Consider the following 13,756-nt stretch of genomic DNA (forward strand, 5'->3'; position numbering starts at 1 on the left):
GCGGCTCACAGGAACCTGGAGAAGTCCAAACCAGATAAACCAGTTCAGAAAAGCCCCAAAGCCTCTCCAAGCAGGACACCCCCGAGCTGGCCCCGCTGTCGAGGAGGGGAGATGCCTCTCTGGGATGTCACTGCTGGCAGTGCCACTACAGAGGGGTCACCCACACAGTGCTGGAAGAATCTGTCATGTATTTATCACACATCGACCAGAAAGTTTACAAATCTTGGGGCCAGCATGATCATTTTCACATTTTTCACATTCTTTCCCATTTCACGCCTGCCTGGAGAGCAAAGCAGTGGCTGGAGCCCAGAAAAACCTGCTGCCCTTTGAAGCACACCCAGCTGCAGCGAGCTACCCCCCGCCAGCTCCCGGGGCTCACAACCCTCCCAGGGTGTCCCAGCTCTGATCTGGGACAAAAAACCCAAACCCACCCAGTGCCCTGCTGGAAGTCCCACCAGGATCCTCGTCCTGGCCAGGAGGAGAGGGGAGAAAAGGGCACAGCAAAGGATAAAAATTCAAACCGGAGTGGTTACCTGCTGTGCCGCTCCAGGAGCTCCCAGTGTCACCCCTTGTGCCAGCTGGGGTCAGGGAAACTGAGGCAGGCAAGCAGAAGTGAGGCTCTTGGTGCTGACCCCGCTGAGGGATGTCCAGCCACAGCCTGGAGGGGATGGAAGGCAGGGCAGACGGGCTTTCAGAGGGCAGAAAAGTACATCTGTGTTTTGTTTGCAATTTAAAATTGCAGGGATTTTGATTTGAGCAGGCACCTGGTGAGGGGTGTGCCCGTGGGGCAGAGGGGCAGGAGCTCTGTGTGTGCCCCCTCGTGCCTCCCCAGAGCTGACATGTTTACCAGCAAAGCTCCATTCCCAGCACAACCGTCCTGACAATGCTCTGAACACAGTCAGGACTTTATTCCAGGAAAAGGTTTTCTACTGGAATAGTTTATACTAGTTCCCCTCACAGAATAAGCAGCACCGACAAAAACATACTTCTGCAGATTTACCAGGATTTCTGCCAGCTCCTGGGACAGGAGAATGTTTTTCACCCATCTCACTGCTGGGTCTTTCAGAGAAAACATTTCACATGCCGAGCAGGGCTGGGCAAACCCCAGCAGAATAAATGAACTGGAAGTCGCTGAGCCATCCGGCGGCTCGGCGCAGGGGCCCGCGCTCCCCTGCTCTTCCCAGCCCGCCCTGTTTTCCAGCTCCTGCCTGATTTATGCCCACAGACATGACTTGCTCTGCTCCCCTGTGGATTACAGAGCCCTCAAACACCAGCCATGCTCCCGGGCTGCTGGAGTTCCCGGGATGATGAGGAGGCACGTCCCGGAGCAAGCGCTGCCAGGCACGGGACGGACCCGCAAGGGATGTGCCAGGGAAAAGGATCCCAGTGAGGCACAGCCAAGCCAAGCAGCAGGGAAATCTCCCCAAAGTGGGCAAACAATATGGAGAAAAAAGGGTTTTACAGTGGGGCTGGGAAGCTCTGGGTTGGAGAGGCTGCAGGCACCATCCCTGTTCCCCCCACAGGGCCCCTGCTGCCCCCATCGCTCCCCAAAGCCTCAATGCTCTTGGAAAGCCCAAAGGAAAGGAATGGGAAGGTGAGGCAGAGACAGATGCAAAGTACTGACAAGAAATACCAAAGAGCAAATTTTTTGGGTTTTTTTTTTCATGCCAAAGATATTTGCATTCTTATTTCTCCCCTGGAGGCACAAACCTCTTTTGTTGTCCCACAACCACTTGCCCTGTTGCTACCAGGAAGAATTTCAGCACGGGGAGGGTGACCCATTCCCAAGGAAAATCTCATATAACGGGATATTGGCTCTGCAAGGCCAGAGGGGCGGCCACCCTTTATCTGCACCCCTGAAAGGGAGGCAGGGATAAAGGACAGCCACCTCAAAGGTTCTCTCAGAGAAAGGCTTTTCCTGTGGGACAGGGAGAGGCTCTCAAGGACACTCTGGGTGCGCTCCCATGGCTGACTTTGGATGGATTTCAGAAGGATTTCATCTTGTTCAGGAGGGGACTGTGAGGAGTGAAGCTGCTGAAACCTCCCTGAGAGCACCAGCACTTGTTGGAGGCAGCGGCTGTTGGGCCAGCATTGCCAAGAGAAACCAGCAGCAGCTTTCCCAAAATCCCTGAGCAAAAGCAACAATTTGCCTCATTTTGGGGAATCTTGAGAATTTTTCCCCAACTACCTGCTGCCTTTGGCTGTGTTGTGCCACTAGCAATCCCCCAGGGGCAAAGGAAGGGAAAAGCAGCAGAAGGGACTCTGGCCAAACCAAACACAGCAGCCCTTGCAGTGAAGGAACATTTTAACCTGGCTGCTTTTTCCAGGGGTATGAACCAGGATCAGCAGGTTCCACATTAACCCAGCACACTGTGGGTCGGCACAGGGGGCAGATCCCAGGAGGGCAGGTGAGGAGAGGTGTGCTCACCTACCCACTCTGACCCCTCTGCTGTTCCCTGCAGGCAGAAGTCACTGGCCCAAAAGTCACAGGGAATGGTGCAAGACTCCAAATCCTCCTGGCAGCATCCATCCGTGCCCAGCACACGGAGAACAGGAGCAGGATGTGGCAGCAGCAGTGAGCTGAGGCTGCCAGAGCTCCAAGAGAGTTTGGACAACACTCTCAAGGACAGTGTGGGATTTTGGGGGTGTCTGTGCAGGGCCAGGGGTTGGACTCAATGATTCCTTCCAGCTCAGGATGTTCTGTGATTTTAGGATGACTGAACCCCTGCTCCCTCCCTCCCCATCCCTGTAGGTGGTGAGCCGGTCTCTCCTGCTCTGCTTGACTCACAAATCCCTACTTTCTAAGCTTCCTACATAAAGGACATGTTTTCCCTTAAAAATGCAATGAAGGGAGTTGGTTTGCCCTAGAAATGCAACCAATGGAAATGTTTTCCCCTTAGAATTCAACCAAGGGACATGTTTTTCCCTAAAAAAAAAAATGCAACAAAGTGAGATTTTTTTTCCCTAAAAATGCAACAAAAGGGCATATTTTTCCCTAAAAGTCCAGCTAAAGGAGATTATTTCCCCCCAAAATATACAGCCAAGGGAGATGTTTTCCCCAAAAATACAACTGACAGAGACAATTCTCCCTAAAAATTTAACTGAGGGAAATGTTTTTCCTAGGAATACAACTAAAGGAGATGTTTTCCGCAAAAATACAACTAAAGGATGGGGTTTTTTTTGGGTTTAGGGTTTAAAAAAAAAATGAAAATAATGAAACCAATGGAGATTTTTTCCCCCTAAAATTGCAACAAAAGGAAATGGTTTTCCCTAAAGATACAACTAAAGGAGGTGGTTCCCCCTAAAAATACAACCAAGAGCAATGTTTTTCCCCAGAAATGCAACTAAAGGAGACGTTTTGTCCTGAAAAATACAAGTCAGAGGCATATTTCCTCTAACACCGCATCATGCGCAGCACCCAAAGCTCGGAGGGGACAAACAGACTTTGCCACCCCCAGATCCAGCACCGAGGAGGGCTCTGGTGTGTGCTCCCCGCATCCCACCCGCATCCCCTGCGAGCCCAGCCCGGGGATGCTCCATCACCGCATCCCGGGGATGCCCCGGACCCCGCATCCCGGGGATGCTCCATCACCGAATCCCGGGGATGCCCCGGACCCCGCATCCCGGGGATGCTCCATCACCGCATCCCGGGGATGCCCCGGACCCCGCATCCCGGGGATGCTCCAGCACCGCATCCCGGGGATGCTCCAGACCCCGCATCCCGGGGATGCTCCAGCACCGCATCCCGGGGATGCTCCAGACCCCGCATCCCGGGGATGCTCCAGACCCCGCATCCCGGGGATGCTCCAGCACCGCATCCCGGGGACGCTCCGGACCCCGCTCCGGTGGGGGCGGCCCGGCACCTGCCGGAGCAGCCGGTGCGGGGCAGGTTGATCCCGGGGGCTGCGGGAACCCGCGGGGCCGCCCCGCTCCGGCCGCTGCACCGCCCCTCCCGCACACGCGGTGCCGCCGCTGGGCGAGCCGGGCCCGGCGCCGCGCACATGGGCGCTGCGGAGCCGCCGGCGGAGACCGGCTCCAGCCGGTATAAAAGGGCTGCGAGCGAGCACCGAGCAGCAGCAGCCGCCGCCGCGGGCAGCGGGAGCAGCAGCGGCCGGAGGCCGGCGGGCAGCGGGGCCGCCTCCTCGCCGAGGGTCGCCCGCTCGCCCTCCCGGGCCATGGGCAGCCCCTGACCCCGCCGCAGCACCGGGTGAGTGGGGCTCCCGCCCGGGGATTCCGGGGGAGCCGGGTGGGGGAGGGCTTTGTTTCCCTTTTTTAATTTTTTTCTCCTCTTTTGGGGCGCTTTTTAACATTATTTTTTTATTTTTCCAGCGTTTTCCTTCCCCACCTCCCCTCGCCTGCATCCCTGTATTTTTAGCCCGCGGCCCCGGCGATGCAGGAATCAGGGCTGAAATGTTGGGAAAGTGATGCAGGGAAGGGGGGGCCACGCCGGGCCCCTGCGCTCCGGCTTCTTCATTTTCAATTTATTTCCCCGCCATCATTATTCCTTTTAATCTTTAAATGTACAAAACATACGCCCGGGTTTGCGGTTTCGCTGGGTTGTTTTTTCTTTCCTTATTATTTTTTTTTTTCACTGTTCCCTAAGCGTGCTTCCTCCTGATGTGCTTTCCCCCCGCTATTCCCCGTGCAGCGACACAGGAATTCACGGCAGCCCCGTCCCCTCTCTCGGGGGGTCTCCAGGCACTTCCCACAAACTTCGGGGGTCCCGCCCGTGCCCCTCGCCCTGCGCGGCTGCAGCAGAGCCGGGCGCGGGCGGCACCGCAGGGATGCAGGAGCCCACGCCTCGCTCCATCCCTGCCCGAGAGGATCCCCCGGGAGCCCCGCACCCGCCATGCGGCACCGCAGGAGGGGCTGCGGGGCGTGGGGACCCCCCTGCCCGGCTCGGGGACCCCCGGCGTGGGCTCGCAGCCCGGCCGGGCCGCCGCGGGGCCGGTGCCGCGCACTCGCCTGCTCCGCCGTGCCGCGTTCCCCGGTGGGCTGGGGCCGGGCGGGCTCCCCGCGGCCGGAACGTGCTGCCGAGGAGCCGAGTCTAAAATGGAGGAGGGAAATGCCTGGTGGCTGCCGGGGCCGGCTGCGGGGGGAGCCGCAGGTCCGGGCGGGACGGGGCGGCGCACGGGGCCGCTGCTCCCGGCGGCCGCCCGGTGCCCTCCGGGCTGACCCCGCGGGGAGCTGACCCCGCCACTGCCGCCCCCCGCGCGGGTGTGGCGGTGACCCCGGCACTGTCCCCACCCAGCGCACGTGCGGCGGTGACCCCGGCGCTGTCGCCCGCACAGGTGTGCCGGTGGCCGTGGCACAGCGGAGCCCCCCGCAGGTGTGGCAGTGAGCCCAGCACAGACGGCCGGCGCAGGTGATCCTGTCACCGTCCCCCCGCGCAGGTGCGGTGCTGCAGTGGCCTCGGCTCGGTGCTCCCCCCGTGCGCGTGTGACAGTGACCCCGGCACTGTCCCACCCGCACAGGTGTGGTGCGGACCCCGTGCGGGTGTGGCCCTGAGCCCAGGACTGTAACCCCGGCACTGTCCCCCCCGTGCGGGTGTGGCTGTGAGCCCAGGACTGTAACCCCGGCACTGTCCCCCCCGTGCGGGTGTGGCTGTGAGCCCAGGACTGTAACCCCGGCACTGTCCCCCCAGTGCGGGTGTGGCTGTGAGCCCAGCACAGAGTCCCCCCCCCCGACACCGGCGCTGTCCCCCCAGGGCAGCCGTGGCAGTGCTGGGGTTCCATGGGAGCTCCGTGTGGGACTAAAGGCACCCCCGCACACCCACAGTGACACGGGGCAGGGCTGAGGACATCCCGTGTCTTCTGGGGTGATCCCATCCAGCCCCCCCTGCCCCGGGGGATGCCAAGGGCTGCAGGGGAGCTGCTGGAAGCGGGGATGTGCCCACCCCCCGTTCTGAGCTGCCATTGTGGGGACAGCCAGGCTGGGGAGGACGGATGCCCCGGGAGTTGTGCGGCTCCTGCAGCCCAGCCCGCGCCGGGTTCCGCGGCGGATCTTTCACGAACTGCATCCATCCGCCCCCGTGCACCGACAGACAGATGACAGCTCCCAGCTCCCGGGTTTGGCTGCTGGGAACAGCTCGCCCGGCTGCTGAGCCGAGAGTTTCTGCTGCGGGGCTCACAGGGCAGCAGCGGGAAGGAGCCCACGGAGGGACAGAGGCAGAAACATCAGCCCAGCTCCCACACTTCATCCCTCGGCAGCTCGGGGTCCGGCTCACGGAGCTTCAGGGGTGCTACAGCTCCCAGGCTCTGCCTCTTCCAGCAAAACTCAGCTTAAACTGATGCCTGGCTCCCTCTCCCCTCTCTTTCCAGATCCAAAATGACGGTCAAAGCTGTAAAGATGCCGTGCACCTCTGCAAACGTTTATACTAAAGTGCCTGACGGAGGATGGGGCTGGACAGTCGCTTTTGCGTTCTTTGTTGTGGAAGCCCTGACATACGGTATCATAAAATCATTTGGAGTCTTCTTTAACGACCTGATGGAAAGCTTTGACGAAACCAACAGCAGGATATCCTGGATAATATCCATATGTGTGTTTGTACAGACCTTCACAGGTAAGAGGAGCAGGTGCAAGGGGCAGTGGTGCTGCTGACTCAGCATGCCAGGACCTGGCACCTGTGACTTTCGTGCCTCTAATGGTTCCATTGTAAATTAAATCACAGCTATAAAGCTCAGAGGCCGCTCTTCAAATGCCAAGAAATTCTGTCTCAGCCTGGCAGTCCCTTTGAGCCCCAGTCCATGGCTGTGGGTGGTGCAGGGACATGGTCCGTGTCACTGAGCCTGACCCAGTTGTTCAGGTCTCACTAGCAAGGGGCAAAACCCAGAATTTTCAAACCAAACTCTGCAGTGAAAAGGATTAGAAATAACTTAAGCCTTGCTGAAATCCAGTGGTGTCTGGGCATTTGGCTGGAGATTTGTCCCAGGCTTCCACGTGCTCATCTTTAAGTCTGTTCTGGTGATTTTTTAGCACATCCTAAATGCTGTGAGCTGTGCAGGGCTCCGAGGGTGGCTCCAGGGCGATGCTGTGCTGTGCAGGGAGGTGGCACCTCGTGGGGACCCGGGCAGGAGTTTGGGAAGAGCCTGTGCAGGAGATGGTGGCTGTGAAGTTGCTGAGGTGGGTGCTGACCACGGCTCTCTCTCTCTCTCCAGCTCCTCTGTCGACGGTCCTCAGCAACCGCTTTGGCCACCGCCTGGTGGTGATGGCCGGGGGGCTGCTGGTCAGCACCGGCATGGTCATCGCGTCCTTCGCCCGCAGCGTGGTGGACATGTACGTCACCATCGGCATCGTCTCCGGTGAGTCACCATCCTGTCCCCAGCCTGCCCCCTCCCGCAAGCCAAGGGGCTTTGGCTCCGCACGCACACGGGGTGTGCTGGGTGCTGCTGCCCCTCCCGAGCTGATCCCGCAGCGGGGATGGGCCCCAGGCTCGGCTTTCTGCCCTGTCCCACCCCGGGCACCCCCTGGACTCGGCCCTGCCCTCACACCAGTCGCTTCTGATGGCTGGGGAGACCAAAGCTGGGCCTGGGATCAAATCCTCTGATGCTCCCTCTGTCTCTGGTTTCTTCTCCTGATACTTTTCCCCCTCTCCAGCCTGGCCTGGGTGTCCTGTTCATACCCATGGCCAGGAGCTTGCCTTGCTTAGGGGAACAGTTGCTACAGGCTCAAGTACTTTAGGCAGATGAGGTCCTCAAAGTGGACCCCGCTGGCTGTTTGGGAGCAGAAGGCATTATCTAGCGGGTTTGGGAGGCTGGGTCTCTTGATTTGAGATTTCACTTTCCTTTCCTCTTTGTTTTTTCTTTTCCCCCCTCCAATTTACAAAAGAATAACATTCTGGTTTCCCCAATGATTTTCTTCCAGGGTGACTTGCTGAGTTGGCCGAAATGATACTGTAATGACCACCGGGAAAGCCGACTTAACGTGTTCTCGCATCGGTGTTTCCCCCTCCTTTACTTGTTGTTATGGCAATTTTTGGCATTTATTCACAGGCCTGGGATACTGCCTCTCCTTCCTCCCGACTGTCACCATTTTATCACAGTATTTTGACAAAAGGCGCTCGCTGGTCACAGCGGTGGCATCCACAGGGGAATGTTTCGCTGTCTTCTCCTTCGCACCAGGTACGGTGTCCATGTGCTGGGAGGGCCAGAGGCTGCTGCCACCCTTTCCCAAGGCAGTGGCCACGAGTGGTCACTCACACGCCCATGGTGCAGTGCCAGGCAGTGCTGGGGACGGCTGTGACACTGCCCGAGTGCCACCCCCCTGGTGCCGTGTGCCAGCGCAGGACATGCCGTGTCCCTATATAGATCTGGCAGGCTAAAAATAAGCCCCAGAAACTTTTAGCTATTTAAAACACACACAGTGCACGGAGCTGCTCCTAAAGGTTACTGGGCTTGTGCTCAGCACGGGCTGCCAAAGTGCTCCGGCAGCCTTTTGGGGACCTGTCCCCAGGCGTCACGGCCCTGTCACCGCCTGCCCTTGGAGGTTTATGTGGTGTGCTGTGCTCGTGTGCCTTGGGCTAATACCCCCTGCAAAGCTGCTTTGGCTGCAAATGAAGGCTGGTAATTAAGCAGTGACGTGCACCTTTGAGCAGAGCTAAGAGACTTCCTCTGCTAGCTGGTTTTAGGCTGGGGGCAGCTGAGAGAGCAAACTCAAGCGTTGAGTTTGCTGTCCTTCGCTAAAAAACAACGCCTCCTTTGTCCCCAAACTTGCTGAGACCTCAAAAGGGGCTACCTAGAGGGTGGCATCTGCCTAGCCAGGTGATAAACACAGCTTTTAGCTTCTATCTGCTGCGGCAGAGGGGAGGAAGGTGGGTGGCAGACCCCTGGGAGGAGAGACCCCTGCTCAGCCTTTTCGAGAGAACCCTCCAGTAGCGAATCTGCAGTCCCTTCCCCGGCTGTAAATTCAATTCCTTGGTGTAACTCCAGGCTTTCCCAGTTACACTTTTCCTCTCCTCTCAGCAATCACGGCCCTGAAGGAGCAGATTGGCTGGAGGTACAGCATGCTTTCTGTCGGGGTGCTGCAGCTCGGCATCACCGCCTGCGGATCGCTGCTGCGCCCCATCGTCATCAGAGAGCAGGAAGAAGTGAAAGCACAGCCTCCAGAGGAGTCCACGGAGACAAAGTACATGCTTGAAAACGAGCAAACATGCACCTCAATAGAGTCCATAGACTCAGGAGTCGATATAACTACCTCACCCAGCAATGTGCCTGGAAAAACCAAAGCAGAGCCGAAAAGTGAAGAACCAAAGCAACACGGACAGAATCCCATTGAAAATAACAGCACCCCTCCAGAACCAAAAACCAAACTACTGGACTTCTCTGTGATGAGAGACTATAGCTTTATCTGTTATGCATTCTTTGGCCTGTTTGCAACCCTGGGCTTCTTCGCTCCCTCCCTCTACATCATCCCCCTGAGCCGCAGCCTCGGCATCGGCAAAGACCACTCTGCCTACATCCTGTCAGCCATGGCCATCGCCGAGGTCTTCGGGAGGATTTTTGCGGGCTGGGTTCTCAACAAGAAACCGATCCGCAAGATCTACATCGAGCTCATCTGCGTCATCCTGCTGTCGGTAGCGTTGGTTGCCTTCCCTTTTGCCTCTGGATTCTGGGGCTTGATGATATGTAGCGTTTATTTTGGGTTCATGCTCGGCACGGTAGCGGGCACACATATTCCCCTCCTGGCTGAGGACGACGTGGTTGGCATAGAGAAGATGTCCTCTGCAGCTGGGGTCTACGTCTTCATTCAAAGCTTAGCTGGGTTGGCTGGACCACCCCTTGCAGGTAACGCAAACTTTGGTCTCGGTTTTGTTTTGGAGGTGTTTGACACTGGGTGCTGATCTCTGTCTAGAGGGCATTCTGGCAGCACTAATCGCAGCACTCCCCTAAAAACCCAGCAACCACTGCCGGGAGTCTCCCAGAGCCAGCAGACTGCAATGCAGCTCTGCAGAGTCCCACGGATGAGGCACTGAGGAACCTCAGAGGGAAGGGAAATGCTGCAGTGCTACCCTGATCCTGTCAGAAACCCAAACCTGGCATCACTTCAGGCACAGGCAGAGGCGAATCCCTCTCGCTGTGCCTGTGCCACGCGCTGCAGGAAGGTGAAGCCTGGCAGAACAAACAGACGCCTGATGCACCTCGGGCTCGGCATCCCTGCGGTGCCCAGGGGCTGCAGACTCGCCTCAGGGTGACACTGTGTACCCCAGAACACAATGGGTTTATTTTTTAACTCGATTGTCTCCGAGTTTTGGCTGCAGATGAAATGCAGATTAAAACCTCCAGGAGGGCAGGGAAGGGCAGGGGGGGGAGAGGGCTGTGGCTAACTGCTGTAAATGTTTTTTCCAGGTGTCTTAGTGGATACGACAAAGAACTACAGCTCAGCCTTCTACTCCTGTGCTGCTGGCATGGTCCTGGGGGCCGTGTTTCTGGCCCTGGTGAGGCCATGCAAGACTGGGCTCTGCCACCAGCAGCAGCAGCAGGTGGAGGAGAGCACAGCAGGGCCACCACCAGAACTACCAGATGACTTTATAGACATGGATATTGGAAAAGCAGAAAATTCAGGAAAAGGCTCTGACAGCGTGGTATAAAAAACCCTGTTCCTTCTCCATCTAATGTACTCAGTGTAAGGCTGGGGGAAATGTCAGCTCTGCTCCACGTTTTAAAACTCCATTCTAAAGGGAATGTGAAATTTTAAATGTGAACAGTTGCTACCAACAATTTTCTTTTTTTTTAACTATTAGACAGAACTTTTTTAACCAACAATGGAAAGCTCCATAGAAAATACGGATAGCCACATAAGAATAACTTCTGTCTAGCATGAAGATGTGATGCACACTTGCTTTCCTGATAACAAGCATAGGTAAAGGTCCAGCTGATCCCATAAATACTGACAACAGCAACAGCAGAAGCAGCTCAGCCTCTGACTGTCACCCATCCCCTACCACAAATTCCACACAGACCCAATAATATGAACTGGAGACGAGCATTTCATACACCACCAGTGGCCAACTGAATCTTCTTCTGGAGGGATACAGACTCACCTTTTAGCTTGGAGGAGGAGGCTAGGCTAGATAGCTGACAATTAGAAAGCATTGCTAATGATCTTAACTTGAATGTCACAAATGCTGGGAAATCAAAGGCTCCATGTGTCTTTATGGCCAGTTATTACTGCACATATTTCACAAGATCATTTTTCTTCTCCCAACTGGGATCCTTAGAACTGTTTTCTGTTGATAGTCAGACCTGATGTACTGTTTCTAATTTAACTAGTATTTATTAATTTATTCTGAGATTGTTAAAGGAGATTAGCTCAAATAACTGGAGAGGAAAAACGATCTTCTGCATAATGGAAAGCTGTCTTTACATCAATCTCTTCAATGCCTATCTTGTATTGCTTGTGAAATTGTTGGGAAAATTACTCTTACAGCATAAAGTGTAGCTGTTTTTAATAGATAAGTCTTAAGTAACCCAGTTATTTAGAAAGAAAAAACCAACAACAACAAAAAAAACCCCTACAGATCCAGCATCTCTTTCCATGGAAAAAGGCTCAGCTGGTGCCCACGGACCTGGCACGGCTGCCGGAACCAGCCCATCCCACAGGGAGGATTTGGCCCAGGATGTCTTAATGTACCCGAAACCTCGGCTCACAGGTGCACAAGGAAATCTCTGCTGCAGCCCCAGCTGCCTGTGGCCCCCCCAGGACCTTCCCCTGTCCCTCTGCTCCCCAGCCCTGCCAGCCACAGCTGCTGGGGCTCAGCTGCACCCCTTCCCCAGCGCACCCCCAAAGGCAGCAAGGGGCTTTTATTTTATGCTGCTGACTTCAGCGAGAAGTGAAGTGGAGCCTGTGCATGAAGGGAAGGATAAAAGACAACATTTGAGCTGTTCATTCAGTCTTAACGGGAGAGATTCCTGCTCACAGTGACACGAGCTTGCTTACCCCACCTATATGCATCTTCTCGCCTCTAGGCAACTCAGGGGGACAAATCAAACAAGTCTGTTCTGGTTTGAGGGGAAAAGATACCCCAAACTACCATTTCTGTGTACTTAAGTGGAAGTGGCATCATCCATTAACTGCTACACTGACCTGTCTGTGTTTTACCAGCCATAGAAATGTGGGACAATCTGTAAAAGAAAAAAAAAACAAAAAAAAAGAGAACAACCTCTTTTTGGGAAGGTGCTTGATTTGTTTTTTTCTGTCTTAGATGTCCAAAAAAAAAAAAAATTTTAAAAAAGAAGAGAGAAAAAAAAAAAAAAAAAAAAAAGAAACAGGCATTCTTGCAACCAAGTGGCTGGAGCAATTCATCCTCACTGCCCGGGACCTGCGGTCTCGTGTCCTTCCTCTGCCTCAGCACTTTATCACGGCCAGCAGAACCTCGCTGTGTGCACCCAGGACTGGAAGATCCCTTACAGAGAACTAGAGTTGTGTGAATCGGTGATCAGTGAACAAAAAACCACGTTGCATTACAATGTACTTTTAATTTATTGTTAATTTATGATACTTCAAGCGTTTTGGTAAATGTTCTGTAGCCTATCCTTGTAAGGTTATTGAAGTCTTTGTGATACGAGACCTCACTACAGCACTTTGCTATTACAACTGCTTGGAAGTGGATTTAAGGCCTCCAGGTTTTGCGTGTGTGTGGAAGCTCCCTGTTCTGCAGATTTGCGAGGTTCTACTGTATTTACTTTGGGGTTTTTTTCCTTTTATTTTGTACCAAGTTTCCAGTACAGATCAAATACTACATTTGTCACTGACCTCACAGTCCGTTTCTGTTCCTGTCTGCGGCACGAGCAGGGGAGCGAGTGGTGAGTGTGTGTGTGAGAGGGCACAGCACAAGCAGGATTGACTGATTTGTTTGTAACCGAGTGGACTCTGGAAATACTCTTAAACACTGAGATTTGCAATAAACTTTTTTTTCTTTTTTTTTTTTTTTCTCTTTTTTTTTTGTTTTTCTCTTTTTTTTTTTTTCCTCCCTTGCCTCCTTCTTTTAATAATAAACACAGTGAAGAAACTTCTCCTCCGCTCCCTCTTCTCCATCCCTGGGCTGTCCCTGGGTTTGCTGGGGGAAGCTGTCACATGTCACTCCTCCAGCCTGAAGTGGCTTTCCCTGCAAGTTGGGCAATCCCAGCTCTCCAAATGAGCTGCCTGCAAGCTGTGGATTAGTGCTGACCTCAAGGGTGCTCTTGTAAACCCTCACCCCTCAGCCCTGATTAGAAGGAGCCTTTTCTCCTCGCGAGTGGTGCCTGAACCGGTGCCACTGGGGAGCGTTACCCTCGTGTCTCCGTGAAGAACACAATTGTGTAATTATTTTATCATTGTTGAATTGCTGAGTACTTTCTCCGTGCCAGGCTGAGCAACTTGTGCATAAAAAAAAAAATCTTTTAACACCCCCCCCCCCATCCACTAAATAGCAGATTAGTCACGTTAAAGAGCAATTTTCTCTCCCTCAAACCTAATTTCTTGATATTCCCTTCCCTGTCCAGCATCCCCAAACCCTACAAGGAGTGCTGCCACGTCCCAAATACCACTGTCTGCATTAGGTTTGCAAATGCTGTTCCTGCTGAGGGAATCATCACCACACTGATGGGTATTAAGCACAAGCTGTTTCCATTCTGGTTGCAAAAGTCCTAGAGCAGAGGTGAGCCGTGCATGCGAGCAGAGCAGGCTTGAACGCCAACACCAAAGTCCAGGGAAGATAATCTGTCTCCAAATTTGACTCTGGCTCGTTTACAAACATTATTTGCAACAGTTTCCTCAAAAA

At 54.6% G+C, this 13,756-nt stretch overlaps 2 protein-coding genes across 4 annotated transcripts in view; one reads left to right on the forward strand and one right to left on the reverse strand.

Annotated features, from left to right (window-relative positions):
• The window catches only part of ARSG (arylsulfatase G), a 26,733-nt gene extending 21,632 nt beyond the window's left edge, over positions 1 to 5,101 (reverse strand). Inside the window, exons 1-2 of one of the 2 annotated variants that reach the window (XM_088065454.1) lie at positions 4,966 to 5,101; positions 534 to 658 (exon numbers count right to left, since the gene is read on the reverse strand). The gene's annotated coding sequence lies outside the window, so the exon portion shown is untranslated. The remainder of the gene's footprint in view (positions 1 to 533; positions 659 to 4,965) is intronic. The other variant, XM_014255895.2, reaches the window with a different exon arrangement.
• Positions 4,084 to 12,928, forward strand: SLC16A6 (solute carrier family 16 member 6). 2 transcript variants are annotated; one of them, XM_005526655.3, is made up of 6 exons: positions 4,084 to 4,207; positions 6,321 to 6,562; positions 7,158 to 7,301; positions 7,992 to 8,120; positions 8,961 to 9,782; positions 10,344 to 12,928. In XM_005526655.3, the coding sequence occupies exons 2-6, from the start codon at positions 6,328 to 6,330 to the stop codon at positions 10,583 to 10,585; spliced, it is 1,572 nt and encodes a 523-aa protein (XP_005526712.1). In that variant the 5' UTR covers positions 4,084 to 4,207; positions 6,321 to 6,327; the 3' UTR covers positions 10,586 to 12,928. The 2 variants fall into 2 exon arrangements, with proteins under 2 accessions (XP_005526712.1, XP_014111372.1); XM_014255897.2 differs by lacking the exons at positions 4,084 to 4,207; positions 6,321 to 6,562 and having other exon boundaries at positions 7,170 to 7,301; positions 7,864 to 8,120.
• Positions 12,929 to 13,756: the final 828 nt, after the last annotated feature.

The sequence above is a fragment of the Pseudopodoces humilis genome, chromosome 21, assembly GCF_049639895.1.
Source record: "Pseudopodoces humilis isolate 2021_Gansu_Grassland_sample_001 chromosome 21, ASM4963989v1, whole genome shotgun sequence".
Taxonomy (NCBI): domain Eukaryota; kingdom Metazoa; phylum Chordata; class Aves; order Passeriformes; family Paridae; genus Pseudopodoces; species Pseudopodoces humilis.

Bases quoted from the DNA above. Each gene is read 5' to 3' on its own strand.
- SLC16A6 (XM_005526655.3), top strand. From the start codon at position 6,328: ATGACGGTCAAAGCTGTAAAGATGCCGTGCACCTCTGCAAACGTTTAT. The intron at 6,563-7,157 runs GTAAGAGGAGCA...CTCTCTCTCCAG, and splicing joins GTTTGTACAGACCTTCACAG to CTCCTCTGTCGACGGTCCTC. The intron at 8,121-8,960 runs GTACGGTGTCCA...CTCTCCTCTCAG, and splicing joins TGTCTTCTCCTTCGCACCAG to CAATCACGGCCCTGAAGGAG.